This window comes from Pteropus alecto, unplaced genomic scaffold, assembly GCF_000325575.1.
Source record: "Pteropus alecto unplaced genomic scaffold, ASM32557v1 scaffold164, whole genome shotgun sequence".
NCBI lineage: Eukaryota > Metazoa > Chordata > Mammalia > Chiroptera > Pteropodidae > Pteropus > Pteropus alecto.
This window is the reverse complement of record NW_006439568.1, coordinates 24,577,107-24,604,890: the sequence shown is the minus strand read 5'-3', so window position 1 is coordinate 24,604,890 and position 27,784 is coordinate 24,577,107. Positions and strand designations below refer to the sequence as shown.

General features: G+C 36.9%; 1 protein-coding gene across 3 annotated transcripts in view; it reads left to right on the top strand.

Moving 5' to 3' along the window:
• CPQ (carboxypeptidase Q) overlaps positions 1 to 27,784 on the top strand; it is a 344,157-nt gene that overhangs the window by 167,237 nt on the left and 149,136 nt on the right. For all 3 annotated transcript variants that reach the window (XM_025050147.1, XM_025050148.1, XM_025050149.1), the window contains one exon: positions 27,258 to 27,369. In XM_025050147.1, the coding sequence (XP_024905915.1) occupies positions 27,258 to 27,369 (112 nt within the window). The remainder of the gene's footprint in view (positions 1 to 27,257; positions 27,370 to 27,784) is intronic.

The window sequence follows — 27,784 nt, the reverse complement described above, 5'->3', positions numbered from 1 at the left end:
TCCTTCCTTCCTTCCTTCCTTCCTTCCTTCTTTCCTTCTTTCCTTCTTTCCTTCTTTCCTTCTTTCCTTCTTTCCTTCTTTCCTTCTTTCTTTTCTTCCTTCTTTGGTTCTCTCACTCCCTTATTCCCTCACTCCTCTCCCTTCTTCCTTTTTTTGTTCCTTCCACTATTTAATGAATCCCTACTCTGTGTCAGTATCTCTTACGATACTGACATAGGCTTAGCCCCTGCTCTCAAAGAGGTTACAGTTTAGTATCACAAAAGTAAATGGGTGATTTCAATGTAGTATAAAAAATATTATGATAGAGGAAGTACACAGTGTCTGTGGGTCATTTAAGAAGAAGAGCACTTAACAAAAAACTCAAGGAATCAGGAAGGGCTTCTCAGAGGAAGTGACACCTAATCTGAGTTTTGAAGGACAATTTGAGTTAGCCAGACCTTTTTATCTCCCTACTGGGATGAAGCAAATGTTGTGGCCATCCCCAGCTTTAAGTGCCTAGACAGAGTCCAGTTCAACAGTCATAGCCTGGTACCATGGAATTCGTACTCCACAGAAGCATCCAGACCCTGGGTACCCAGAGGGGAGACAGAAGTACTAGAAGTCTGTCAGACCTTAGAAGAGACACCTGTATGAGCATGGTCAGGCACAAGTCTCATGCCCAGAGACAGTGGCACAGCTCAGCCTGCAGAGGGCCTGAGACCTTAGTCGTGGGCACATCTTGCACAAGGAAACAGGCTGACAGCCCAGTTTTGCCTGTACCTGAAGTGAGTAGGGGCCATCATCACCCACAACTTTCAGAAGCCTCTAGTAAACTCTTTTAGGAGGTATTTATTCTTTCCCTCTTATTATTTAACTTCAGAGAAGTTAACTTCGCTTCTGAGTAATCTGTAAGTCTCAAGTTCACTAGATTACTGTCTCAGCATTCCTAATTGGCACCTACTTACTATGTGGCTGGCACTGTGCTAGGCATGAGGATAGAGAAGTAAAATGACCTGGTTTGTTCCTCTAACTAAACTTCCCCAGCCTTGTATTTTAAATTATTTTTTCATGTATTCTTAAATTTGTTTTGTCCAAATAACACATGAATACTTGCCTCTTAGAAATATGTTTTATAGCATGGAAAATAAAGACCAAAACATTAGTGTTTCCTTTTCCCCCAAATACTAGCTTCTTTCATTAGTGATAACCTTTCTTGTGTATATTTCTAATCCTTTTTCTATGCTTGTATATCCATATATAATTGTATCAGTTGGGGTCTCAGAAGGAAACAGATGCTGCATTCATATTAGGATAATTTAAGTTGACTTTAATGAAGGGACTATTTACAAGGTGTGGGGCAGATGCAAGAAAACCACAGGAGATAATGTTTACTACCCTTTGACCTGCAAGGGTATGGAGAGGGTGTGGTCATGGGAACTGGGATACAGAGAAGGTACTGCAGAAGGGGCCCTTCGATGGCACTTAGACCTTTGCTGGAAGGATGCAGCTAGTCCTCAGGGGACCACAGGGAAGTAGCTGGGAATGAGCACACTGACCTCCCTCTTTTCCCTCTCTACTCTCTTGCTGATGCTCCATATTGATTGAACCCTACTGAAAGCCAGAGGGCAGGAAAGTCTACTGATGCAATTCTTATAGATCAGCCTCCTTGGCCAGAGAGCAGGGTAGAGGGTGGGCTGGAGGGACAAACAGAAGGTATCCAGTACAAATATATACTTATATAGTTTTATGAACTTTTAGTTTCTTTGCTTACTTGTTACACAGATGAGATTATACTATGGTATTGTTCTGTGTCTTGCTTTTTAGTTAACCTAAACAATTTGTCTTGAGATCTTTTCCTATCAGTGCATATGGGTCTAATTAATTTATTTTAATGGATATATAGTATTTTACCATATGCTATATAAGAATTAAAAAACTTTTGTTAATGTAACCATTGATATGTACAATAGAATATGTACCATCTATGTAAATTATGAAGCCTAATAATTAAACGATCATCTGTAAATTCACCTCTTGACCTCGGGTCACTGATCCCACTGACTCCAGCTTGGAGTCCTCTCCAGTGCAGTCTCCCAGTGTCCCCTCACCCTGAAATGCTTGTATGAATTTTTGTGTTAATCCTCTTATGTTTTTTTAAATAGTTTTTCCACATATGTATGTATCTCTAAATAATATATAGTTTTGCTTGTTTAAAAAAATTTGCTTTTTAAGAAAAATATTATCTTCTACAATTTGCTTTAAAAAAAAAAGCATAGCATCCATTTTGCTGAGTGCAGCCATATTTCATTTATTTTCACATTTTATAATACTCCTTGTATGCATATGCCACAACCTACTTACCTATATGACTGTCATTGGGCTTTTGGGCTGTTTCTAGTTTTTGCCATTTCAAATGGTGCCATTTCAATGTTGAATATACATTTTCGCCCACATCGCCTGGCACACATGCAAGAGCTGCTCTGGGGCAGATACTGAGGAGCAGGATTTCTGGGCCATTGGGTTTCCACATATTTGGCTTTGCTAGGTAATATCAAATTGTTTTTATTGGGATTGTGCCAATTTACATTCCCACCAGAAGTATCTAAGAGTTCCAGTTGTTCCCTGCCTTCCCCAGTGTTTGGTATTTTTAGATGTCTTAATTTTTACCACTAATACTCTTTTCAGGGATGCCCAGTGAAAGCTTAATGATAGTCTGACTCTATTATCATAGTAAATATTTTTAACTAGCCATTCTAAAAAATGAATTCTACTTTTTCTGTAAAAAATTGTTTTCCCTTTCCTGCCCTATTTGATTTACCTCATTGTTCCCCGACTGTGACACATTTTAAATATATTTAATGGTAGTTAGTACATGAAAAATAAATCTTCCAAATAGGTCTTTAAATTCTTCCCAATTCTAAGATGAATGTGATCCTGATAGGGCTCCACTTGTGAATCATGGTTCATCAAACTGAAGGTTAGAGTTGGTCCCTTATGGAAGAGTTATCTTACAAGGAAGAAAGAGAAAACCAGCAGGTCCCCATGGCCTCTTTTTACCAAACTCTAGACCACCTTGACTTTCACAGCAAACTGGATTATGTGCCCTTTGAAAGGAATTGTGTCTCCTTCCATCTCTCTCTCATCCCATCTGTCTTTCTTTTCTTTCTTTTTAAATGCATTCAGTCATTGACTAGCTAAAAAGCTAGTAGAGAAGAGAAATGAATTATTACTGTGTAGCTTGCAAATGTGATGATGTAGGATGGATAGATAGCTTCTGGAGTGCCGAGGAGGAAATTTGACCTCTATATTTCTTGAGTTCACCTCAGTTCCTGATATAGCAAAGGCTGAGTAATTGATGAATGAATGAATGCTATAAAAAGTTTTCAGTTCTTCACTCATTGAAGTAAGAAGAGTACATAGAATTGAATTCCTATTACTTAGTTCACATTTTATTACTGGAGTTAGTCTTTTTTGATAATATAATACTCAGAGGTCTTTATATGATCTCTTGATTGATTCCTTTAGGAGATGTAAAACATTCTATCAATTTATTTTACTCTTTCAAAAAATACATTTGCATTCTTTTGAGTACTCCATCTTCTTTCCCAAATCTTGGAAACTGGCATTAGCTCCTTATAATAAGCCAGCATGCTTTTCCCCCTTCCATACAAGTAAGAGCTTGTTATCACCCGGTGTTTTTCTGACCTAGAAAAGCTGAGAAATTCACATTAATGAAAACAGAGGGGCTTACAAAATTACTCTCAGCCCTCTCCCATAGAAGCATGGCTGGCTCTTGGTCATTAGCTGGATAGAATGTGGGTAATGGATGGAGTGTGGTGCTGCTGCTGCTGGAGGTAGGGTTATGTAACTTTGAAATTAGGAAGCACATTCAGTGGGGTAGGGTAGAACTGCTTTTAACAAGCTGCTGGGATTGGCTGAACTTTTGCTGGCCTTGCACTCTTACTATTATAACCTTGATAGCTTTCTCATTTGTACACTTTATTTACATTTCAGAGCTCAGCTGAATTTGCCTGGGTCCCTCATTTCTTTAATCATTTGTCCTGGCTGGTTTGCACATAAATCAGTTTCAGACTCAGCTGCTCACATATTGTCCCAGTTCACACTCTGTAAAAGTTCTTTCTTTGTAGGCTCCTGTCCAAAGTTAGGCGGTGTGTCTTAACATTGGATGATATGGTCACTATTGGTAGCGAATTCATATTGAGCATCAGGATGGGGATGAGTAGATGGAGCAATTGAGATGGCTCAGGTCTGAGGATTTCCCCGCTAACATGCCGTGGGACCCTGGAGAATTTTCCAAGCCACTCCAGGTCCCCTATTGTACTCTTGCTGGAGGTGACGTTTTCCTTTCTCTCCTAGGGATGCCATGAGCATAACTGAGAACCATGGTTCTAAAACTATTGGAGCAAAGGTTCGTAGTACTGTCCAGAGCCCCTCACAGTGGTGGGGGTAAGCACATTGTCACATCTTTACATATAACTGTGCATCAGTATGTCCTCTTCTCATGCCTGTGGATTGGATGCAATAATTATTATTTTTAAAATATAGAAATACAAGAAAATGGAACTGATAAAGGGAGAAAATAAGGCAGGTAACATTGGAAGAGGGAGATGCTTAGTCATTCAAGCTACTATTGAAATATTGAATTTCTTTAGTGGTGGTATACATGCTAGAATGCTTTAATATCCTTATCCTTTCTCCTTTTTTTATTTCTCTAGAGAATATTGACTTATTTTATAAAGTCTAAATAACTGAGGGGGGTATATACTGATTTATTATTTAGTGAAACAATTTGGCTAATCTAATTAGCAGAACCTGAAATAGCATTGTCCTTCAAAGACTGCCTAACTTGATTTCACAAATAAACCACAAAAAGCAATTATTTGGTACATTTTCTATATGCTGTTCTCTTCTTTCATCCCTATAAAGCAGGGACTACGTTGGTATTTTGCAGACTTACTGCCTTAGCCTACGCCTCCATGGTTGCTTTTTGAATGGGAATTTGATAATATTTCCAGAGTCATGTTAAAGAAGGAATCCTATAAAGGCAGTGTTCTTGGAGCTAAGTTCTCAGGGTGGCTAGCTCTGTCCAGTTGCCTCCTTTGGTCCCAGCACGATTCGTAGAGTTGGATTCTTCATTTGGAGCTGGAGTGAGGAGCAGAGATGAAGCAAATGAAAGGAATCTATGGGTAAGAGAGGTAAGAGAGGTAAGCCAGAGAGCATTCAGCCCATGGCTCGTCTATCTGACACAAAAGATCATGACCAGTAGCATAAATTTTTAGCTCAGTCCCATAACCTGAGTTGAATTTCCTGGAGTGGTTCTCAAAATTCAGCATGTGTAGAAAACATCTGGGTGCTTAATAAAAATGTAGATTCCTGAGACCCATGATTAGATTCAGATCTGGTAGATCTGGGGTGGGATCCAGGAGTCTGCAGTTGTACAGATGCTACAGATGATCCCGATGCTGGTGGTCTGAGGACCACACTTTGGGAAACACCAACCTCGTGCCTCCAGCCACCTTTTTCCTTTGGCTCTTTGCCTTTGCTTCAGAAAGTGACTTTGAATAGGACTCTTAATGTCTCCACTTGGAACTGAAGCCATAAATTTCTGTGGTGTACTTTTACCTAACCTGGTTGAATTCTAACTGAGAGGACTTTAGGTTCATTACTTACTGGAAAACTCCCACTGGACCCATTTAATATCCAGTGGCTTGAATGAGAGAAAGCTGGAATTAACTGCTCGCCTTCTAGACCTACCCAAATCCTCTTCCTTTGGAAAGCTCTCTAGCACTCCAAAGAAAATGCGAGATAAGTGCATGATACTCCTAGGCTGGCATTTTAAATAGGAGAGCTGAACAACTTGGAAGTATTAAGAATTTGAAAGCTCCCCCTATATCATGGTGGAACCTATTTTCATAAATTTATATAACCCACTGAAATAATAAAAATGATACAAATAATTTATAATTAGGCCAGGCCTTGTAAATAATAATTTACATAATTATTATTATTATTCCACTTATATAGATAAGAAAGCAAGGAAAGTTAAGTAACTTGTACAACTAAAAAATGGTCTGGACATCTTGGTTTGTATAAATTAAAATGAAGCCATTAAGGAAACTAGAAATCTGAAGACTTCTTTTCAAACGAGAAAGAAAGACATGAAGGTCACAACCACTTGTGAGAAGTGTCGTAGCTTTTTTTTTTTTTTTTGAAGTTTTTCAGAAATGTATGTAGGCATGGTAGCTGCAGCCTTTAATGCATATTGGGGTTAATTTCAAGACTTTTATTGTCACTCAGGATTTGACAGTGTAATAGTTATTTGTGTCATTAAACCTTTTATGCTAGAAGGCTTTATACATTAATAGCTGTTAAAGATCATATTGCAGAAATTACTGTCACAATTATGGAAGCCCTAATTTAACCCACATTGATCTTAATATGTTTCTGGCATGGTCAAGAAGTTTTTCCTGATTCAAGTAGCTTTATAAAGCATATTTAAAGTCTGGCTTCAATTTCTCCAGAGTTGTACAGCCCTTCTGTTATGTCAGTGCTGGTAGAACCCCCTTTGAGGACTTTTTAGTGTTCTGGAAAGAAAAGATAGGAAGACAATTGACTTTGCTTAGTGCCGAATTTCAGAATCCTGTCTATGATAAAAATGTCCCCTGGCTCTACCAGCCAGTAGTGCAAAGGTGGTCTAATTAACGTTGTGCCCACTTTCGTATCCTATGGCCCTTGCTTGAAGAGCCCAGGTTTCCAGGCATCCCTACAAAGTCCCCTCAAGGCAGTTCTCAGATTTCCCAGTGGAGTCTGTCATGTTCTCAGTCCCAAGTTTGTCCATGACCACCTGCTATTTCCTTATTAATAGTATATAATTAGCGACAGTAAGGAACAGAGACCTGTACTTTACCATTTTTTTTTCCCCTGGGGAGTAGTTCTATAAAAAAGAACTGGTACAAAATTTCCTCTTTTAGAGGTGTGGAATTTTTCATATGTCAACCAGCTGTAACCTTTTGAAGGTTTAATGAAATCAGCAAATATAATCCAATGTATGAGAGTGGATATGAATCAAGTCTATTATTGTTGAACAAATGGCATTAATTTCCAGTGCACATGTGGACCTGAGTTTTAAAATATTTGTTTGAAAAATGTCAAGCTGCTCATTGTTTCAGAATATTTGAGCAGCTTGCCAGTATACTCTTTTTAAGCATTTATACTTCTAAAAGGCTACAGTGTTTGCGTATTTACTCTTAAACTTTAAAAACTCGTCCAGTGGCATGGGTAGTGGGGAAATACCTTGGATTCCTCTTTTTAATGGATTGCATTTCCTAGAGGATATGTAAAAAAAAAAAAAAAACTCCTTCACTTTCGGCAGTGGTTTTAGGTTGAGAGACTCACTTAATACCCCTGTGTCATTCTGTCGCAGGGTGGAGTTCTCTTCAGCATCCCCCAGAGGTTAGTACAGAATTAGATTGCTTAAAGCTAATGGAGAAGCTTATTATCGCCTGTGTCCAGCCCCCTACGAAGGACAGGGCTCAAGGGAGAATGGACACTTGCTGAGTACTCTAAGGCTCTGGAGATTCGATGATGAGCAAGGCTGCATGGGCCCTGCCCTCCTGGAGGTAATGGTTGCAGTCCAACAAGGATCAGTATGGGCAGAGTAGAGATGTCTCCAAAGTGGATATGGTGAGAGCCATAAGGATATTGAGAAAAAATATAGAACTTAGGTTTCTCTTATTTTAAATTTCTATTGTTGTGAATGTTTCATAATATAGTGTGCTGGTGTTCTGAAGCATTGTTTTATAATATACTTAATTAATTTGTACTCATATACACAGATCTGCTTCAGGACTGTCTGCTTTGTTCCACTGATCTTAGCTGCTCTGTAAGAAAGATTGACAACTGTATTTTAAAAATCTAACCTTTCTAATCAGGAAATTGATTTAATCAGAACACTCCATTCCATAAATGATTTGTTTGAGCATATTTTTTTTCATGATGAAAGAGTACCTAGGTTATTTTTTGCACTTATATCCAATTTAGCACCTCTTTCAAGCTAGATTTAAAATTGGAGTAACTTACCATACATTTCTCTAAGATAAATCTGTTATGATGATATGATACTCCATTTTTTACAAAAACACAAAATACAACCCTTCTCATTATTTTGTTTATTTGCTCACTTTTCATCCTACTCGTTCTGTATGAATTCTTCTTTCACTCGTTTCCATGTGCTGCTAAACTGTGACTTCTTTTTGAGGAAGGTCTCCCCACAGATTTTCCCTGAGTTTGCTCTCTTTCCACTTGCGACCTGTGAATTGTTGTCAGCCAAAGTGACTTTCAGGTGACTTGCTGTGAGGAGTGGCTGCTCATTTCACACACTGCAGAGTCCTGGGGGCATGCCGACCGTGCTACCAGAGCCACAGACTGCTCCCGTCAGGGCTGCTTTCCATGATGCTGGCTTTCCAGCTGACTTTGGGAAAAGATACATCTCTGTTTATATCCCCTTGTTGTTCAACTCCTCTTTTGTTTGATCCTATCTTCAGTGTTCATCCCTTCCCAAATTTTCCCTAGTAGAGGTTTTTTTGTTTTTGTTTTTGTTTTCCAAAAAATGATCCTTCCTCTTTGGTTCTTTTCTATAGGATTTCTATGACAATTAGATATTTACATTACTTTTCATTTACAAAACAAAATTATTTGGTGATTGTCTATTATTAGAAAAACAATTCCAAAAAAAAATCACATCTTAGTTTGCTATATTAACTCTTTCTTGAGATTTCTAGATCTAATTTGGTGCATTTTACTACTTGAAAGGGAATTATTATCAACATTTCCAAATGGATCTGTTTATGAGCATTTAGTAATTTTTTTAGTTTTTTTAAATTAGCATGCCCATCTCTAATTCTTAAATTCAGATTAAACCAATATTTCTGGTACTTTAAGTATTTCCTAAATGAGGCTCCCTGATTCACTATTTTGCTTAATACTAAAGGGTTGTTTTGAAGAAAGGCTTAACCATTCAAATTCATTTTGACCCCTGGGCCTTTGTACCAGCTGTTCCCTTTGACTGGGGTTCTATTTCCCAGATCTTCACATGTCAGCTCTTATCATTCAGGTCTCACTTCAAACTTTACTTTCCTGAAGAGGCCTTATTTTATTTTATTTTATTTTAATTTATTTTATTTTATTTTATTTTATTTTATATTTTATTTATTTTATTTTATTTTATATTTTATTTAGGTCTTCCTAGGTGGTCTCCCATCCAAGTACTAACCATTATTTTATTTTAATTTTATTTTTTTCTGGCTACTGAGCCCCTCACCATTCTGTCACATCATTTCATTTAATTTTTCATAGCATGTGTCTGGAGTTCCCTTTGTTCACTTGTTCATTACCTGTCCTCTAAGCAGACTGTAAGTTCAGAAGAATAGAGGCCTTGTCCATCAAGATCATTGTTCTATCCTCAGCATATAACCAGAATAGTGTCTGACACATAATAGTTTGATAAATGCTTACTGGATGCATGGATAAAACATTTGGAAATTCTGGGTAAAATAAGGTTAGATAGGTTTCTCTAGAGTAGGATGTAACTGGTATAACATTTTCCAAACATATTTGTGTGTATTTATGTGTGTGTATATGTACACGTGTGTGTATATGTATATACATACTATCCTTGTGCCTTTCTCTGTCTCTGTTTGTCTGTCTGTCTGTCTGTCTGTCTGTCTCCCTCTTTCTCTCTATCTTTCTCTCTTTATCTCTCTCTCTCACTATTGCTCAGATTAACCTGGGATACAGTGATTTACTGGAAGCATACAAGGGCATATAGATAATATAGGTGGCAGGTACTTAATCTTTTCAGGCTTATGTCAGTTAATGATCCCTATACTTTTAAGATTGCATTATACAGTAGGCCTAAAGGAGAACCAAGATGGACTCCAGAAGTGTAAGGGACCCCTCCCTTCCCTGTCCCCTGCTCTGTATATCCCAAGCTTATTGCCATCCAGTGCAACTCACCCCTCTTGAGTAGGTTTTGGAGCCAAGTCAGGTTAAAGGTAAGCTTCTCTCATATTTGATTATCCATGTTACTTTGACTTAGGAGCTGGTTTTGGTGTAATCATTTGTAACCATGGTAGCAGAGCTGGTTTCTCTCGACATACGGAGCATAAGTCCCAACAACTCTACTAGAAATAACGTCTGAGACTGTTTTCCTAAGGAGAAGCCTGTGGGCAGGGCAGGCACTTAACTGCTTCTCGGCACCTGTCTACTACAGAAGGCAAAATGGAACACAGTCTTATATTTCTGTTTTGTTGTTGTTGTTTTTGTTTTTAAGATTGTCGAATATTTCACTGATAGTGCAATAGCATATATATAAAACAAATATAAGTAAACCGTGGTTCTAGGGTACGGTGCTATTAGGCTTTATAGATATGGGTAGTGAAGCAGGAGTAAATGAATGTGATCGAGTGTGATCATTTTCCGCTGAACATAATTCTTTAATCTTTAGCTAGCAAGCTGGAGTTAATCATTCAAAATGCCATGTTTATATAAACACATCTACAGAACGCTCCATGTGAGTAATCAGAATTGTTGTGGATTTTATTTTTTCACGGAAAATCACTAACTTGTATTTCACATTTTGGACCAGACATAAGATATTGGTTGTTTTTATGTTTGCCTTTTGAAGAATGACCAAATTACCTATGATGATAGATTATATAGATTGACTGGAATCATAAGCTCACTATTTACCTTTATTGTCTATTTGCTTTCTAATCTTATCTGTTAAAGTTGGAGAAGGTTTTACCTCGTGTTTAATTATTCATTTAATAATTTTGCTTTGTATTCATAAATAAAATTGGTCTAAAATTTACTGTTTTTTTTTGTTTTGATATCAAGGTAATACCTTGATAAATGAGTTGGCTTAGTTTGAGGATTATCTATTCTTTTAAAATGGGTAAAACTCACTTGTAAAACTTTTTGAGTCTAGTGGCTTAGTTTGTGTGTCTGTAAGGAGAGAGAGTACTTTCTGATTTTTGGTTGACTTTCTTAATGTTTATTGATTTTCCAGGTTTTCTCTTTCTTCTTAAGTCAATTTTGGTAATTTTTCTTTTTCTAGAAAATTATTCCTTTGACACCATAAGTGTAATTTTTAAAAATGTTATACAGTCTTACCATAAAATTAATCTGGAGTGGAGTTTTTTATTGGTTTTGTTGATTTTGTTGATATTTTCAGCACTATTTTCATGTATTTTGGAATTTTGGTTTGCTGACTCATTTTGAGTAGGATGTTTTAAAATTGAGTTTGAATTATTGTTTGTATTGTTTTCTTTCCCTCTGGGCTCTCTGTTCTCTCTTAGAGGTTTCGTAATTACTTTTACCTGATCTGCAACACTGTCAGTATAGAACCAGGTTTATGTTGTATCAGACACTCTTGTTAATGGTGATAGTGGAGATCATGTATTCTGTTACAAAGCCAGTGAGGGGTTGGCCTCACTGCCTGGTTCTGATTCCAGTCTGTCCATTTCTTTTTTACATTCTCTTGGCATGTGTTTTTGTTTTCAGCCTCCACCAATGAGCTCACCCTCTGTCCCGCTTGCTTACACAGTTAACCTGGCTCTGTCTCCCTATCTCCAGTGAAGTGGTTTTAGATTCTCTTTGCCTGTAAGAACAGAATGCTTAGCAGTCAGTGCTGGCTTATAGATCTAGAGCCCTGCAGGTACCATGACTTCAGAACCACTCACTGCTTTGTGATTGTAATCCATTTCTAGTCCACAGAGATGTTTATCTGGTTTTTAGAGCCCAACTACAACCTTTTGATTTTCACTTTTTATATTTCATGTCTAATTGCCACATGTTTGGAACAGAAAAGCTCATAAAGGTGTGAATTTGCTGTACCATGTTGACCAGAAATCTCATTATTAACTTTTAAGCAATATTTTATTTCTGGTCCTAATTTCTTGTCCATAGCTCTGTATGGTTCTAACCTTTGAAGAACATATTGAAAGGTTAATCTTTTTAAATTGTGCTCATTGTTTCTGCTCATTACTGAGAGAAAGAGAGTTACATTATATAGTAATTGAGAATAAACTTTAATGGGGCTATGTGACTAAAATTGTAAATGTCAAAGAAATTAATAGGAATTTGATTTAATTGTGCATCGATAACAAAAAGTAATATTGTTTTCTTTAAGGGGCTGAACTAGCTTAATTCTAAGTCACATCTTATGACTAAACAGAAACAAATCAAGTTGATTTGTTGATTCTTGACTGTATTTCAGGTCTTGTGAGAAGGACGTAGGGAGGTAATAAAAAGGTCTCTGCCATCAGGAGTCTTCCAGTCTCAGGTTTCTCAGCTGAGAGTCAGAGATGGAAGGCATACTCCTCTCTCCCCAGTAGAAGTACATCGAATCAGGGATGGGAGGCTTCTTATTTTTAAACTCCACACACTATCCCCCTTCCCAGCCCCCTATCACCAGGGGTATTTATTCTTTGCCCCGCCCCGCCGTCAATTGCTTGAGAATTATCCAGAGAGCCACTTTTACTAAGAATATATGCTGTATCCATTAAGCATTATGATAACAATAAAACATGTAGTTAAATGCTAAAATGGATTAGGAAATTACATGGACTGAGCTTGTACTAGGTGGCAAACAATTGTGTTAGGCCCTTTCCTTGCAATTGCTGTTATGTCACCATTGTGGGTAGTTGTTAATGTCCATGTTTAGATACATGGAAATGGGAACTCAAAGTGCCCAAGCAGCTTGCTGATGTCTATCTCTCTTGGTCAGTGGGAGAGGAAGACTTCAAATCCTGGCCTGTCTGCCTCTAAAGCCCATGGCCTTAACTACTCTGTTGCAAGAAGAGGAACAAAGACAAGGTTGAAACATGCCCTACTTTATTGCAGCTTATTGAAGGAACATATGGAGATTAAAATTCATAACTTGTTAGAATTGAAAGAGATGAGACAATGCTCCTTCGACAGGCCATTTAGTTTTTTCTTTGATCTTTAAATAATGCTATACTTAAATTTGTCTACAATAGCATAAAAAATTGATACCTGCCCTTTATCATTTACTCCCCATTTTGGGGAATCTTTATAACTTCTCTACAGAGATTTTGCTAAAATGTGATGCCAGGATGTGCTTTTTGTTCCCAATTTAAGCTTTTCATTTCTACATGAAATATGCTGGACTTTTGATGCATTCTTCAAGGCCCTATTCTGGACTCCCTCCCTGTATTCAAGGCACTCTTAGGGAGTGAGTCATTCTGTGGCCAGTCTTGCCAACTCTGTAAATGCAATTGACAGTAGAATCGTTTATCTGGTTAGCCATTGCCAGGACAGAATTCACCTCAGGAGCATGGGAGAACTTCAGTTCAAACACCTGAATTCATTTTCAGCCAGCGCTACCTGGTTACCTAGTAAGTGCAGAGTTATTTAGAGGAGGCTGCATGTTTGTGATTGCTTGAACTATAACTTTTTTTTTCTCCTTCGCAACCTATTATTGAAATGGACATGTAACTTAGCTATTTCATGGCATATGGATGTTTTCAAATGGAATAAGTTCATGCTTTTTTAAGTTAGGCTCACTAAACAACATTTAAAAATATTTGTCATATTTCTAAATACACTGGGCTCGTGATTGATTCTCCCTCTAATTCAAACTGACAGTATGTAGTACTCTGAGCCTGTGCCTGCTGAAGTAGCCTGTACTGAATCTACCTAGGCTCTCCAACTTCCTAAGTGAGCCTTTCGTAGAGAGAATTGTTTGTAATGTTTGAGGTCATCTTAAACTATTTATGATGTAATCAATAACAGCAACCATTTAAAGAGTTCATGCTCTGTGCCAGGGACTATGACAATGATGAATATGTTATGCCACCTCATTTAATACTCACAACACACTTTAAAGAAAATTTGTGTTATTATTCCTACTCTACAGATAGGGAAACAAGGTTTAGAGAGGTTAAATAACTTACCCATGTCAAACAGATAGTGACAATTTGTTGAAAAAAAATTATTAGACTATGTGTGTAGGCAAAAAGTAGCTGATTAATTTTTAGCATAGTCAAGTAAAAGGTAATGCATTGAGAAAAATGATCAAAAAAATGCACCATTTTTCTTTTTAAATGAAGCAGACAGAGAGATATGATAGAAATAACCCTTGGCTCTGGATCAGAAATGCTGGGGCTGATTTTGAGGCCCTGCCAGTTAGGCACACTACTTCTCTGTTAAAGCAAAATGTTGGCCATAATTGCTTAATCTCTAATTCTGGTTTTAATTGAGTTTGAATGTGGGTGCCTAAAAAGGAATCCAGAGTCATTGTAGGTTTCTTAATTTATGTAATTCTGTACAATTCTGGAAACTGTCTTGAAAGTTGTGACAGTTTCTGTGTAATACACAAAAAATTATGGCAGCTCTCCCTTACAAGTTTGATTGCTACATCTCTAAAATCTAGTAGAATTAGAGAAAGTTCAGGGAAAAAAAAAAACATCAAAATGGTATGATGAGACTATTAAAATGAATAGCAATCTTCACCCTCAAAGGGGCGGGGGGAAGCCCATTTAGAAATGTCTACAAAGTCATAATTTTTTATGTATTATATACTTGAGAAGGTAATCTTGGGGCAGATAGAGAGAAGTACCATGTGGTAGATAATAAACATATGGAATTTTTTACCCTTGGATGCAAAAATAAAAATAACCTTGAGAACATTTAAGCAAATGCAGAAATGACAGTCCATCATGATTGTCAAAGGAAACTTGAAGTGTGGCGTTCCCTCCTGAAGGCTGTATTGACAGCCGTCATGATTACTGTGCCCTCCCACAGTATGCCCCCTGGGTTCCAGTGGAAGTTGACGCAGCGTGGCTTCAAGTCAGGAAGGCAAATTTGAAGTTATCAAAAATTCCATTTAGTTTGGCAGATTTCCTTAATAAAGTACTAGTAATATAATTTTTTTTAAATTTTGGGTCCAGTTGAAGAAAAAACATGATAATAGAAATTTATAATAGAAAAAAAAAATAATATCCCAGGAAAACATTAACAGTTCCTTCTCACTGCATAATGGTCAAGATAAGCCCACTTTTCTTTTTAGAATCATAGAATCTTAGACTCATCCATGCTCTTGGAGATTATCGAGCTCAGTGCCCAGCTTAGGTAAGATACCTATTCTTTACTTGACAGATGTTTTTTTTTTTGTTTCCCTTTGAATAATGCCAGCATTTGGCAGCTCTGAGGAACACTTTTCCATTGCTGGACCTCTCTGATTTATTCTTCTATTGAGCTGAAATCTACCTGCACATAACCTCCCACCCACTCACTGGCCTGGTTCAAAGGGTGTATTTACTCCTCTTGTATATGAAGTATCTAGCTCCTTGAAGCCCTCCCTTCTCCAGGGTAACATATTAGTTGCTCTTCAAACAATGCTATTTTCGGATACTGTAAAATCCTGACAGCTCTTCTCTGACCACAGTCATTTTTCAGAAGGTCTCCTTAGGTATCCAGATGGAAAAAAGAAGTATAATAGTGTTTGATTAATTAGATTAAAATGGAAGTATTATTTCACATAATCAGAATTCCATATTTTTATCAACAGACCCTAAAATTCTATTAAATTTTTCCATAGCTGAGACACACTGCTTAGGCCCATCTGAGTTTTCTGCTGGTCCCCAGATGAACTGCTATCAACCCCCTATCTTAATATGTAGTGTATATCTTCATATTTATCCCTCCTGAATTATCTCATTGGCTATAAGCTATTATTTATGCTTCAGGATATTTTGGAAACTTGATTATTTGGTCCAACATATTAATGACTCATATTTTTATCAGTGATTAGGTAAGTTACACAAGTGCTAACATTCAGAATTTAGTAAGAAATATAATTTAGTGAGAATTGTACTTTGATGCTTATTCTTCTTTTAATCTTGCTCTAATTCTATAGCCTGTTAAATATACTGTTTGTGTTAATGCAAGTTAAATTAATAAACACTTGTTTTTCTTAGCATTTTTATTTCTTCAGACAATGGGCCATTAAAGGAAAAATAGCTTTCCTTCTTCCTTTCCTTTCCTTTCCTTTCCTTTCCTTTCCTTTCCTTTCCTTTCCTTTCCTTTCCTTTCCTTTCCTTTTTCCTTTCCTCCTTTCCTTCTCTCTCTCTCTCTCTCTCTCTCTCTCTCTCTCTCTCTCTCTCTCTCTCTTTTTCTCTCTCTCTCATTTTTAGGTTTCCCAAGGTGTATGATTAACTATTCAAAAACATGGCCACAACCAACAGTTAACTGATGTGTATATAAACTCATGACAAGTCAGAATACTTAGGGGAACATGGACAACCTCGTGAGTATTGACATTAAAAAATCAAAGCCCACAATGTGACAATAATGTCACAATATCCATTGATGGAGAAGGTGAGCATTCTTTTTCCATGATGTTCTTTTATTTTAATCACTTGCATTACAGAGAGAGGAAAGCTAAACTATTCATTTTCCTTTGTGGTCTCTGTTAGTTCTGAAAATTACTTTTTATTTTCATTAAATTCTTTTTTTAACAGTCATTCCTCATGGACTCTCAGTTTCTAGGGCCAATTTTTATTCCTTCCTGTCCAGCAGGTCTGCCTTTACCAAACATTATGACATTATCCTTGAAGTTCACTTTTAAGAGGGCAGAAGATAAGTTTTATGTGCTGTGAAAAATATAAATGACCATACTTCAAGGTGGCTTTGGACTTAGAAGAAATCACTTTCAGACTATTCTTTTTTTAATAAGGTTAATTAGCCTTTTAGCTATTAGTAGTTTTTGATTCTCATGAGACTAAAATCTCATTGCCAGGTTGACTTCTGATTCCCATTGCCACTGTGGCCCAGAGACATGGCAGTCAGGAGACAACAGAATAACTTAAATACTTAGAAATATTTTAGGTAACTTTTATTTAAACTACACAGGCTCTCATGGCTGGGTAGTATTTCTCTAAGACTCCTTCTCACTTGTCAGTTTATCCAGTCTTAACAACATCCATGATGACATTAAACTAGTGTACCTCAGAACACAGACACAAGCCTAGATTCACTTCTCGACCTGAGTTTACTTTCTCTTCCCTTCCTCTGCCTTTCCCAAAGCTGCTTTGCAACCCTCCTGACTTCTACTGTCTTCTACTTCACCTTCTCTTTTTGTTCTAGTCATCATTTTGCTTCCATCTCTCTCTCCCTCCTTCCGTCTGTCTCTCCCTCTTTTCCTTCCTTTCTTCCTTCCTTTCCTAATCATTCACAATCAAAGTAACTAAAAATCCCTCAACCTCAAAACAAATTTATTTCTATTAAGAAAAAACTATACAGAAGTAAATCCATATGCGAATCCACTCTAATATGTCTCTCTTTTGATGGGAACCGGTGATGGAGGAGGAATCGCTGTATAGCTCTCCAGGGACTGCGCTTTTTAAAATGACAACAATCACTTGAAGAGGTAGACCTTGGTCTGTTGTTTAGTTTTGTTTTTTTTTTCCTCATGGCACATCAAATAGGTTCAGAACTGGAGGCAAAATAATGCACAGACAGAAGCTTTCAGCTGATGTTGCTTACTGACTTCTATAGAGAATATTCAGAAGATCACAGAAGGTTAAATAATTGAGAAAGTTTTCATAATAAACAAACAAATGTCAAAAACAGTGCTCTAAGCTGCATAGGCTTCTGGGATTTTAGAAACTATTATGGGTCAAGAAGAATCCTTTATCTTATAAAACTAAATGCCAAAAAAAATGAATTTTAAAAAGTTTCTTTTGGTAGGAATCACCTTGGCCCCCATTTTCTATAATGAAAGATTGATAAACCCCTATTATCTTGTCTAAATTAAACCATGAAAGAGTCTGTAGAGTACCAACTGCTTCTGTTCTTTTTCTTTAAAATCCTACACACCATGCCTAACAAAAGCCTGGACCGTAGTGGTGAGTGAATGGTTGTAAGAAAAGAGAAGTTACAGCTGTGCCCTGCACCATCGCTGGACTTAACCATGAGAAAGACGATCATTATTGAGATGGAAGTTGCCTGAGTTCTCTGTCTCTCTTTCCTCCCCTGAGGAAGTTAAAATATAATGTTGTAATTCAACTCTTCTGTTCTTCCCATCCTCTCAAGTGAGACCACTAACCCTGTGGTTGCTTAGGCCAAAGGAAAAAGAATTCAGGAGCACAGCTCTTTCACTTAAAAGAATATCATCACCAGTTGCAACCAGTCATGACTTCTGGTTGAAACCCAAATGCCTCCATTTAACCAGATTGATTTCCTTCCATAGACATTCTCTGCTGTTCCCCTATCTACAAATCAACGTTTAATAAATTTCAGCTATTTCTTCCAAATACGCTGCAATCATATTTTATAAATCTACCCAAGGGTTGATTTTTGGGAGTAATAGATAAATTCGACCCTTCTTGTTTTATCCTCAGATATCTGTCCAGTGATGTACTCAGAGAATCCAACCAGAACAGGCATGCTCTTCCTTTTGTGAAGCTAATCCAAGTGCCCTGCACAAATAAGAGGGGACAGTCTGTAAATGGACACAGCTCCTTTCAGGAGCAGTTGTGATGATGGGGAGCATTTATACAGATGGTTCATTTTCTTGTGAAAGAAGTCTGAATCCCACAAGCTGTCAACACCCAACAGCTTCACTAAGTAAACTTAACGATAAGAAATGAGTGCAAGAAGAGCTCAAATGTTTGCTGTGTTGTCTCCAAACACACCCTGTATGTCAGGAGCCTAGCTTTATTCTGTAGACCACCTAGTCTGTTCATTGGGGAGAGCAGAATTCGTGCATAGTCCCTTTGGTTAGTGCTGGGCAATAGCACAATATATCCAGCAACTGCCCTCTGAAAGAAAGGCTTCATCTTCAGCAGGGATTACAAAATCATAGATTTCTTGAGAAGTGCCTTCCTACCTGTGTTTAGATTCCAAATTGTGGGAACATCTTGGCAGCCAAAGTATCTAGGAGGTGCTCAGAGAAAAGTCGTTATAGAGACTTTTCAAAGGACAATTTTCCCCCCTTTAAAGCGGTTAGAATAGAAGAAGAATTCTTGAAAACAGTCATGGAATATTAAGCAAGATGAAACCTTGAAAGATTTTATTTATCCCTTCTATGTTAGCTTTCCATCTAAGACCTAAAAATGTATCCTATTTTAGAAACCCTCCAAGGAACAGAATTTTCCATAACCTTTCCCCCGTGAGCCCTTTTTTAACTTCTACAAAAGCCTTCCATCAGAAAATTCCTGATCGTTTATATGATTCTAATGCTCACTATTGCAGCCCAAACCTGGTTGCTTTGCTTTATCATCTGCTGTTTATATCCTCTGGAGAGGGGCCTGACATAGCCAGAGCCCATTATTCATCACTTTTTGGCTACTTCTCTAAGGCTAAATAATGAAAGGTTTTTCCCTCCTCTTTTTGTAGGTCATATTTTTCAACTATTTAATGATTTTCATTGTTGAAAATTTGAGGATTTCCTGTGTCTGGAAATGCATTAGGCTTCGAACTTCGTAGCCTTAACGTTCCTCCTGCTACTTCCTAAAATACACCAAATAAAATAAGACTGAGAGAATGAAGCAGCTGCAAACAAAACAAAACATCACAAAAGTGAAAAATAAAGCCACTGGGTACGTTGTCTTTCTGGGTTTTATTGAGCAAGACATTTGTAAAAGGAAGCATATTTCAAAGTTAAGTGGGCTTCTCATTTATTGAGAATTGATCGACAAGTACTTGATCAGGTTTAGATAAATACCTATAAAACTCAAAATTTAAAATACAAAACATTAAAAGCTAGGCATGTCAAGAAAATAGGTATGATCCAACAGTATGTGTGTGTGTATATATACATATATCTGTATATCTGTGTGTATATATGTGTATATATATGTATATATGTGTATATATACATACATGTGTGTCTGTATTATATAATACACATACCTTCTAGTTACCTTGGGCCTTTGAAAACCATTGAGCCATTGTAGCAATGGCTTTCAATATATGCTGTATACAATTTTTTCAGATTTTACAATTAGATTTGCTCTCTAGTTGGTTTTTCTAGAAAGTCTTTTTCAGGTTTTAGTAACAAGATTATGATAGTAAGTAAATGTAGACATTCTAAATATTCTTTCTTTGCTTTCCAATAGTTGAAATACGGTGAGATTAATCTGACCTTAATGTTTGTTCGAACTCACTTATAAAAGTATCTGAGCCCCATGCCTTTCAAAGATATATCTTTGATAACTCTTGGTATTGCTTAATATAGCACTCATGCAAAAGACTTTATTTAACATGTATATAAATCTAAAGAACAACAATGAACGGATTATATATGTTCTCACCACTCAGTTACAGAGATAGAACACTACCAGTGCTGTAGCAGTCCCCAACCTTTTTGGTACCAGGGCCTGGTGCTCCTATGAGAATCTAGTGCCTGATGATCTGAGGTGGAGCTAAAGCGGTGATGCTAGCGCTGGGGAGCGGCTGCAAATACAGATGAAGCTTTGCTCGCTTGCCCACTGCTCACGTCCTGCTGTGCAGCTCAGTTCCTAACAGGCCACGCACGGATCAGTACCAGTCCACCGCCCGAGGGTTGGGGACCTCTGCTTCAAAGCCCACTGTGTGCTCCTCTCTGATTACCTTCTTTCTCCATTTCACAATTGAATTCCTTGGACATATTTGTCCGTGAATGGCATATCTCTTTTCCTGTTGTTTCTGTCAATTCATTCTCTCTCCTATCTTGATTATATATACTATTTATATTATACTATATTATATTATACTATATCCTATATTTCTTTTGTGATTTTTCTTTTCGTTTTTGCTTTTTCTCCCATACTTATGTCTTGACATTCATTTATATTGATATATGTAGCCGTAGGTCATTTTCACTACTTTATAATATTCTACTGTATGACCGTATTTCAATGTATTTATCCATTCTACTTTTGATGGACATTTGGGTTGGTTCTAGTCTGAGGTCTTATGATTGCTTCCGTATGACCCTTTTGGGACATGTCTCCAAGAACTCAGAATTCTTCTAATATATGTACTTAAACTGGAATTGTTGGATTGTGAGAAACACATGTGTTCAACTTAAAAGGATATGCCCAGTTGTTTTCCTAAATGATTTTACAATTTCTTGCTCCTACCAGCAGTGGATGAGAAGTCTTGTTACTCAGCCTCCTTGCCAGGACTTCTGGTGTCAGATTTAAAACTTTTTACCAGTTAGATTGGTGCAGTGTAATATCTTATTGAGAATGTAATTTACATTTCCCTGATCAATATTGAGATTATTCATCTTTTCAAATATTTGATTTCCATTTATAATTTCTTTTCTATGAAATACCTCTTTGTGTTTTTTTCCCTTTGTCATTTGGGTTGCTTGTTTTTTTCTAGTTGATTAATAGGGATTCTTTATACATTTTGAATATGTCATTTTTGGTTACATATATTATAAATATCTTCTAATTTCTAACAGCTCCTCTCATTCTAAGATTTCTCTTGATGAACATAAATTCTCTATTTTCTTACAGTTGAATTTATGCATCTTTTCTTCATTTTTTGCAATTTTTTATATCTTGTTTAAGAAATCTTCCCCTTCTCTTAAAGACATAAAGGTATTTGTCTTTATTTTCTTACAAAAGTTTTAATTTTTGACTTTATTTAAACATTTAGTGCTTCTATAAATTATATTTTTCATTTTTAGCATTTCCATTCGACTTTTTTAAATATAGTCTCTATCTCTTTGATGAAGTTCCCCATCTTTCCCACTGGATCCTCTAATATATTAATCATAGATTTTTTTAAGTCCTTGTCTGATAGTTTAAATATCTTGACCATGTTTTGGTCTGGTTCTATCAAATGCTATATTTTGTAACAATGGATTTTTTTATTTCTTGCTTATTTTATACGTCACAATTTTTTATTGGGTGCTGGAGGTTACATGTAAGGGAACAGTTGAGCCTGAGGTGAACAGTATGTATGTTCAAAAATGAGAATCCCTCTTCTATCAGGCCATCAGTATGAGGGTGGTTGAGTCCATTTATTCAGAGTTGAGCTAGGTTTGGATTTTATTGTTCCTAGTCTCAATTTTGGTGCTCATGTACCTCAAATTTTTTCAACAGCAGGCTGCTGCTATTCAGTTTTTAGTACAGCAATTGGGTTGTGGGAGGTTTTTCCTTGTGTCTTCATTACCCTGAGCTTCAGCAGGCTTTGTATGTCCACTTTAGAGCAGGCATCTTTCTGTGCTCTTGCCTTCCCTTGGCTATGAACTGTTACTTGTTGGCTTGTTACTCACTGGAGGCTTCTGGTGGGGACAGGGTGGTTTCTTGGTTCTCCTGCCCCTCGGTCTTAGCCAGCTCTGTGTGCTGAGCCCAAAGTGGGGCTTTCTTGATATTTCTGCTGCTCCTGTGGAATCCAAACTCTGTCACGTGTCATGGGAGTACGTATTTTGCTCCCCACCCAGTGGCAGCAGAACTCTGCTTTACTTCAGAGCAGGATTCTGAGTGTGAGTGTGCTCTCTCCAAGAGGTACATGTGTCTTTTCTAGTGTCAGTGAATGGTGGGAGTACAATTTTCTAACCCTTTCCTTGTAATCACTAACTTTTGCCTGGGACTGCCTTGCAGCACAGTTTTCTGCTTGTCCTCCAGGGGCAGATGTCTTCTGCTTCTTATGAGAGAAGGATCCCAGAATCAGGTTTGTTTGCTGCCTGCCTCCCAAAGCATCCCAGGTCACCATGTGCACACCTGCACCACAGCATTGCCCTCCCAGGGCTTCTGCCCTGCTCCTGATATTTCTTGTGATCACCTGAAGGGAGCCTGTGGAAAAGATCTGGAAAATGAGTACCTATGCCCTTATGTGAGAACTTCCCAGGGGTTCGACACTCTCATCTGAACCCACATTCACTCTTCAAGAAGCTGTTAACATCGTAGTTGTCTCCTTAGCTCCTGCTCTTATGTCTGTTACTGGCCCCCACTCATTGCTGTTAATGGCAGACTAGTAGTTCATGTGTTCCATCTCTCGTTGGATGAACTTGTTATTTTCCGGAATTCAGATCCTCTGGTTGAATTACAATCTCAGATCACTGATGGATCTAATGAAAGTTACGATTTTATAGATTTTTCAGGTTTTCTTATTGTTAGAGTGGGGAGAGAATTCTCCTGTGGCTATCTACATTTTAAGAAGAAGCAGACTGTTTTTTCTCTCCCTGCCACCACCAGTCCGTTTTCTTTCTCTACCTCATTTACTTTTTTAAACATCACTTAGAACTATCATTATATTGCATTTATTTATTGTTCATCTTCTTCACCAGGATGTAAATTCCATTAAGGCAAATATTTCCTTGTTTTATTCATTTCTATATCTCTGGCACATAGTAGGACCTTAATAAAAATTGTCGAGTACCTACATGCATGAATGCCAAAGATCATGAAATTTTCTCCAGGATCTTAGATCAACTTGTTTTATATAAGAACATACTTCCCGTAAAGCTGTTCTCAATCTTGTTCTGCCATATTTTTCATGTCCCATTTTATTATGTTCTTACTCATTTTTAATCAGGCAAATTTATGTGGCCTCAGTGTCATCGTAAGCACCAGTAACAAAGAAGTGAAGGGCTTGTTCTTGCACTGTTCTGTTACCCTTGATTAGGTCTGTCTCCTGTCCCAGACCCACAGCTGGCATGCCAGTGATTGTGTGCTGCTGCCAATCTAGTTCTTCATGCTGGAGCTTCCATCCAGGGCACTTCTGCCCTACGCCCTGGGTTCTGCCCTAAGCCCTGGGTTCTGCCCCTTCCTCCCAAGTCTTTGGTAGACAAGGCTACCCTGTGCCTCACAAAGTACAAACTCCATACTTCAGAGCAGAATAGTTCTCATTCTGCCTTTCTAGTGTGTGTGTGTGTGTGTGTGTGAGTGTGTGTGTGTGTGCGCGCGTGCATGTCTGTTATTGATGTTGTTTTAATAATTTTTACTCTTTACTGCATTTGGAAGAGATGATGTGAAAAGGAAGTTGGAGGGTGGTGAATTGGTCAGTGCTTTCCTGCCTTAGGAACCAGCACATGAGGCAGGTAGATGAGTGGATGCCCCACTTCTCTGTCGGTTCTAGACCATGTCATTGCTCTTGGGGCTCCACATCTGGCAGAAAAGGCAGTTAAGGGACTGAGTGTTTTCCTGTCTTTTATTAGGTAGTTCTTTCTCATGAACTGGAGTTTACTATATCTTTTGGTAGTCTTTTGTTGTTTTGATTGCTTAAATCAGATCCAAATGTATTATAACTCATGTTCATTTCTGCCTGACCTGACATAAGGCACGGTGAGTTTGTATGTTTTGCTGAGTTATCCTTTGAGAGGCTGCATGAAAGCATGCTAGCCAGACACCATGTTGAGTGAGATTTCGTGCACTAGTATTTTGTAAGTATATGTAGAAGCTCTCATGATTAGGAAAATTAAAGTTCATTAAAAATTCTACTGAATTAAAAGTTGTCTTTTGTCATTACCTAGTGTTTGAATCAATCAATATTAAAATTACAACTACTAACTCATGGTGGCCCCATTTTTTTCTGATTTAAAAAAATATATTAAAACAAGCTCTTATAATCCAAATGGTTTGTAATCATTCTTCCATAGGACTGTGCCAAAGACCTTGTCCTATGGAATATAATTTAATTTCCTATTATTCAAAACTATTTTCCTAATTTTAAATTATTAGGTTAAGTAATAATTCTGGATCGGCAAATGGAGACATTTCTGAAAACGTGAAGAAATATCATTGCAAAACAACCTCAGTTGTTCTGAAGGATAAAATAATAGCTGCCTTGATTTAATTATTTTTATGCGTTATCTGAGAAAAAGCTCATTAAAACACATGTTGACACTTTTTATCCACTGGAACTTTAACTTCATTGGAAAAATGATTCTAGAATGTTGACTAATTGGCTGGTTCATTCCACATGGGATTACACCCTTTTCTGAATCAGAATTTCCTGCTATTGCAACATGTTTTTTCTTTCTTTTTTACTTATTTTCCTTAGAAACAATCCATTTGGGTCCATTACATGTCCATTTGTTAGCGTGGGGCATTGCACTTGTTTGTAACTACACCGAAGTCATAGTAGGCTGGGTCTGTTTGTGTATACAGAGTCAATGCGAGATCCCGCAGCTGCTTGGGGAAGCAGGCAGTACAAGGGGTCATGCTGGCATTTCAATTCAAAATTGTCCTTTCCCAAAGTCATGAGTATTTGCATTTTAATTGTCAAGAAGATTTGTTTAACTTTGTTTTGCTTACTGTAATGTTGTACATAGACATCAATTTGTTGAACTTTTTTTAAAACTTTTAATTGACGTGTAATATTCTAAGAGAAAGTACACAAATCCCAAGGGTATAACAAGATGAACTTTTACAAACTGAGCACCCCTGTGTAATCGGTACCCAGATCAACAAACAGAACATGACCCGCACCCCAGAAGCTCCCCTTGTACCCGCTTCCTGTCTCTAACACTCCTCGCCATGGGTAACTACTCTCTTGTTTTACTTGATTTTATATTTTATACAAACGGAATTAGGCACTGGATGTATAATTAATTATACATGAATTATAAAATGGTTGTATTATTTTGTATCTAGGTTATTTCATTTTTTGTTACGTTTATGAGATACATCTACATTTATCTTGTATTGTGTTTGTTCATACTGCTGTACAATGTTGCATTGATCTATACAACACTACTTATTCATTCTGCTGTTAACATTCTGCTGTTCATTCTTCTTATTCATTCTGCTGTTAAAATAGTTTCCTATTGGAGAAGGAGATGGGGGCAATTATGAGTATTCTATGAACATTCTAGTACGTCTCTTTTGGTAAAGTATATATGCACACATACATTTCTGTTGGCTATATAGCTAGGAGTGGAATTGCTGGGTCATAGAGTGTATGTATGTTCAGCTTTAGTAGATAAGCCGGCTTTCCAGAGTGGTTGTAAGTACTTATACTCACACCAGCAATGTATGAGAGTTCCATTTGCTCCATCTCCTCACCAATATTTGGCATTTTCTGTCTTTTCCTTTTTAGCCATTCAAATGTATATGAATGGAATGTGGTTTAATTTATATTTCCTTGGTGATAGTGAACATAAGTACCTTTTCATATGATTATTGATAATTTGTATATTTATTTTTGTGAATTGTCTGTTCAAGTATTTTGCCCATTTTTCTATCAGTTGATTTTGTTTTTGTTACTGTTTCATAAGAATTCTATATAATCCAAATATAGGTCCTTTGCTGCATACATGTATTGAAAATATTTTCTCCTCTTCTGTGGGTTGCCTTTTTACTCTTACAATGGAGTCTTTTGATATTTAAAAAAACAAGTTTATTATTTTTTTCTCTTATGGTTTGTACTTTTTGTGTCTAGTTTAAGAAATATTTGCCTGCTTCAAGTTGACAGAGCTGTTCTATGCTTTCCTCCAACATCTTTATTTAGATTTATAATTCATCTGACTTGATATTTATACATTATATGATATAAAGCACAAGATACATTTTTCCACATGGATATCTTATTAACCTAGTATCATCTTACTTAGTTTTAAGCTCTTTTAAAATGTGTCCATAAAATTTAGTTCCATTGAAATACTTTTCATATTTTCCTGGAGAGAATTACTAATGATTCTTGAAAAATATTTAAGTCTAGGATGATTTAAAACATAATCTATAGATTTATTTCACACTAATGTAAAGACATTTTTCTTAAAAGTTCTTCAGTTAATTAGAATCTAGCTTATAACTCTAGCAATTTATTTTTTCAATACCAGAGTGATTTATAATGCACAAAGCACAATCATTATTTTAAATAAATTTTTGTTTTTACTCTTTCATTTGAATTCAATTCAACATGCATTTACTATGTGTCTGCTAGAATTTGGGACAGTTGAGAATATGGTTGATGTTTTGAGCTCCATTTTTATGTCATAATACAAAGTCGTCAAATGTCAGTCAGTAATAAACCATTTTTCTTTAGTTTTTAAATTTATATTAATAAAGAGAAGTATAAAGTGAGAACTTTTATTACTATTAGGATGACCTTATGCTCTTATGTTTAAAGCTTTTATGCTGTTTTCCAATAGTAATGACAAGATCTTTTAAGGCATAAAAATAGAAAAGAAAATATAGATGTTTCATTTCTGTATTTGGAATGCCTGTGAATCTTCCTCTTTGATGTCATTTCTGCTTAGTTTTGTTTTCTCTTTTTTTTATTTGTTCTAGGTTGTACTGGTCAGTGGACATCTGGACAGCTGGGATGTTGGTCAGGGTGCCATGGATGATGGTGGTGGAGCCTTTATATCATGGGAAGCACTTTCACTTATTAAAGATCTTGGTAAATATTTAGCAAGTTGTTAACTCAGCACACAAAATACTCAACTGATTAGTTGCTGTGTGATGTTCGAAGATTCTCTTGAGGTTCATATATCTTATTGTCAGTTCCTTTTTAGAATAGAACTAATTTTTTACCTTAAAGAAAGAAATTTGTATCAAGTGTCTGCCAGACAACCAAAGTATCCAATATGATCAGCTACTGGTGAAAATGAACAAGCAAAGAAAACCATAGCAGCTGCGACCATATCAGCTAGAGACTATGTAAGGAAACTGTGACCAAATGCAAAGAAAAATCAGCAGCTCCCCCTACTTCCTTTTCCTTGTTTGTCTTTTTTTTTTTAATTGCATTTTTCCCCCACACATCCCTCTCCCCTTTGGCAACTGTCAGTTTATTGTCAGTATCTGTGGTTCTATTT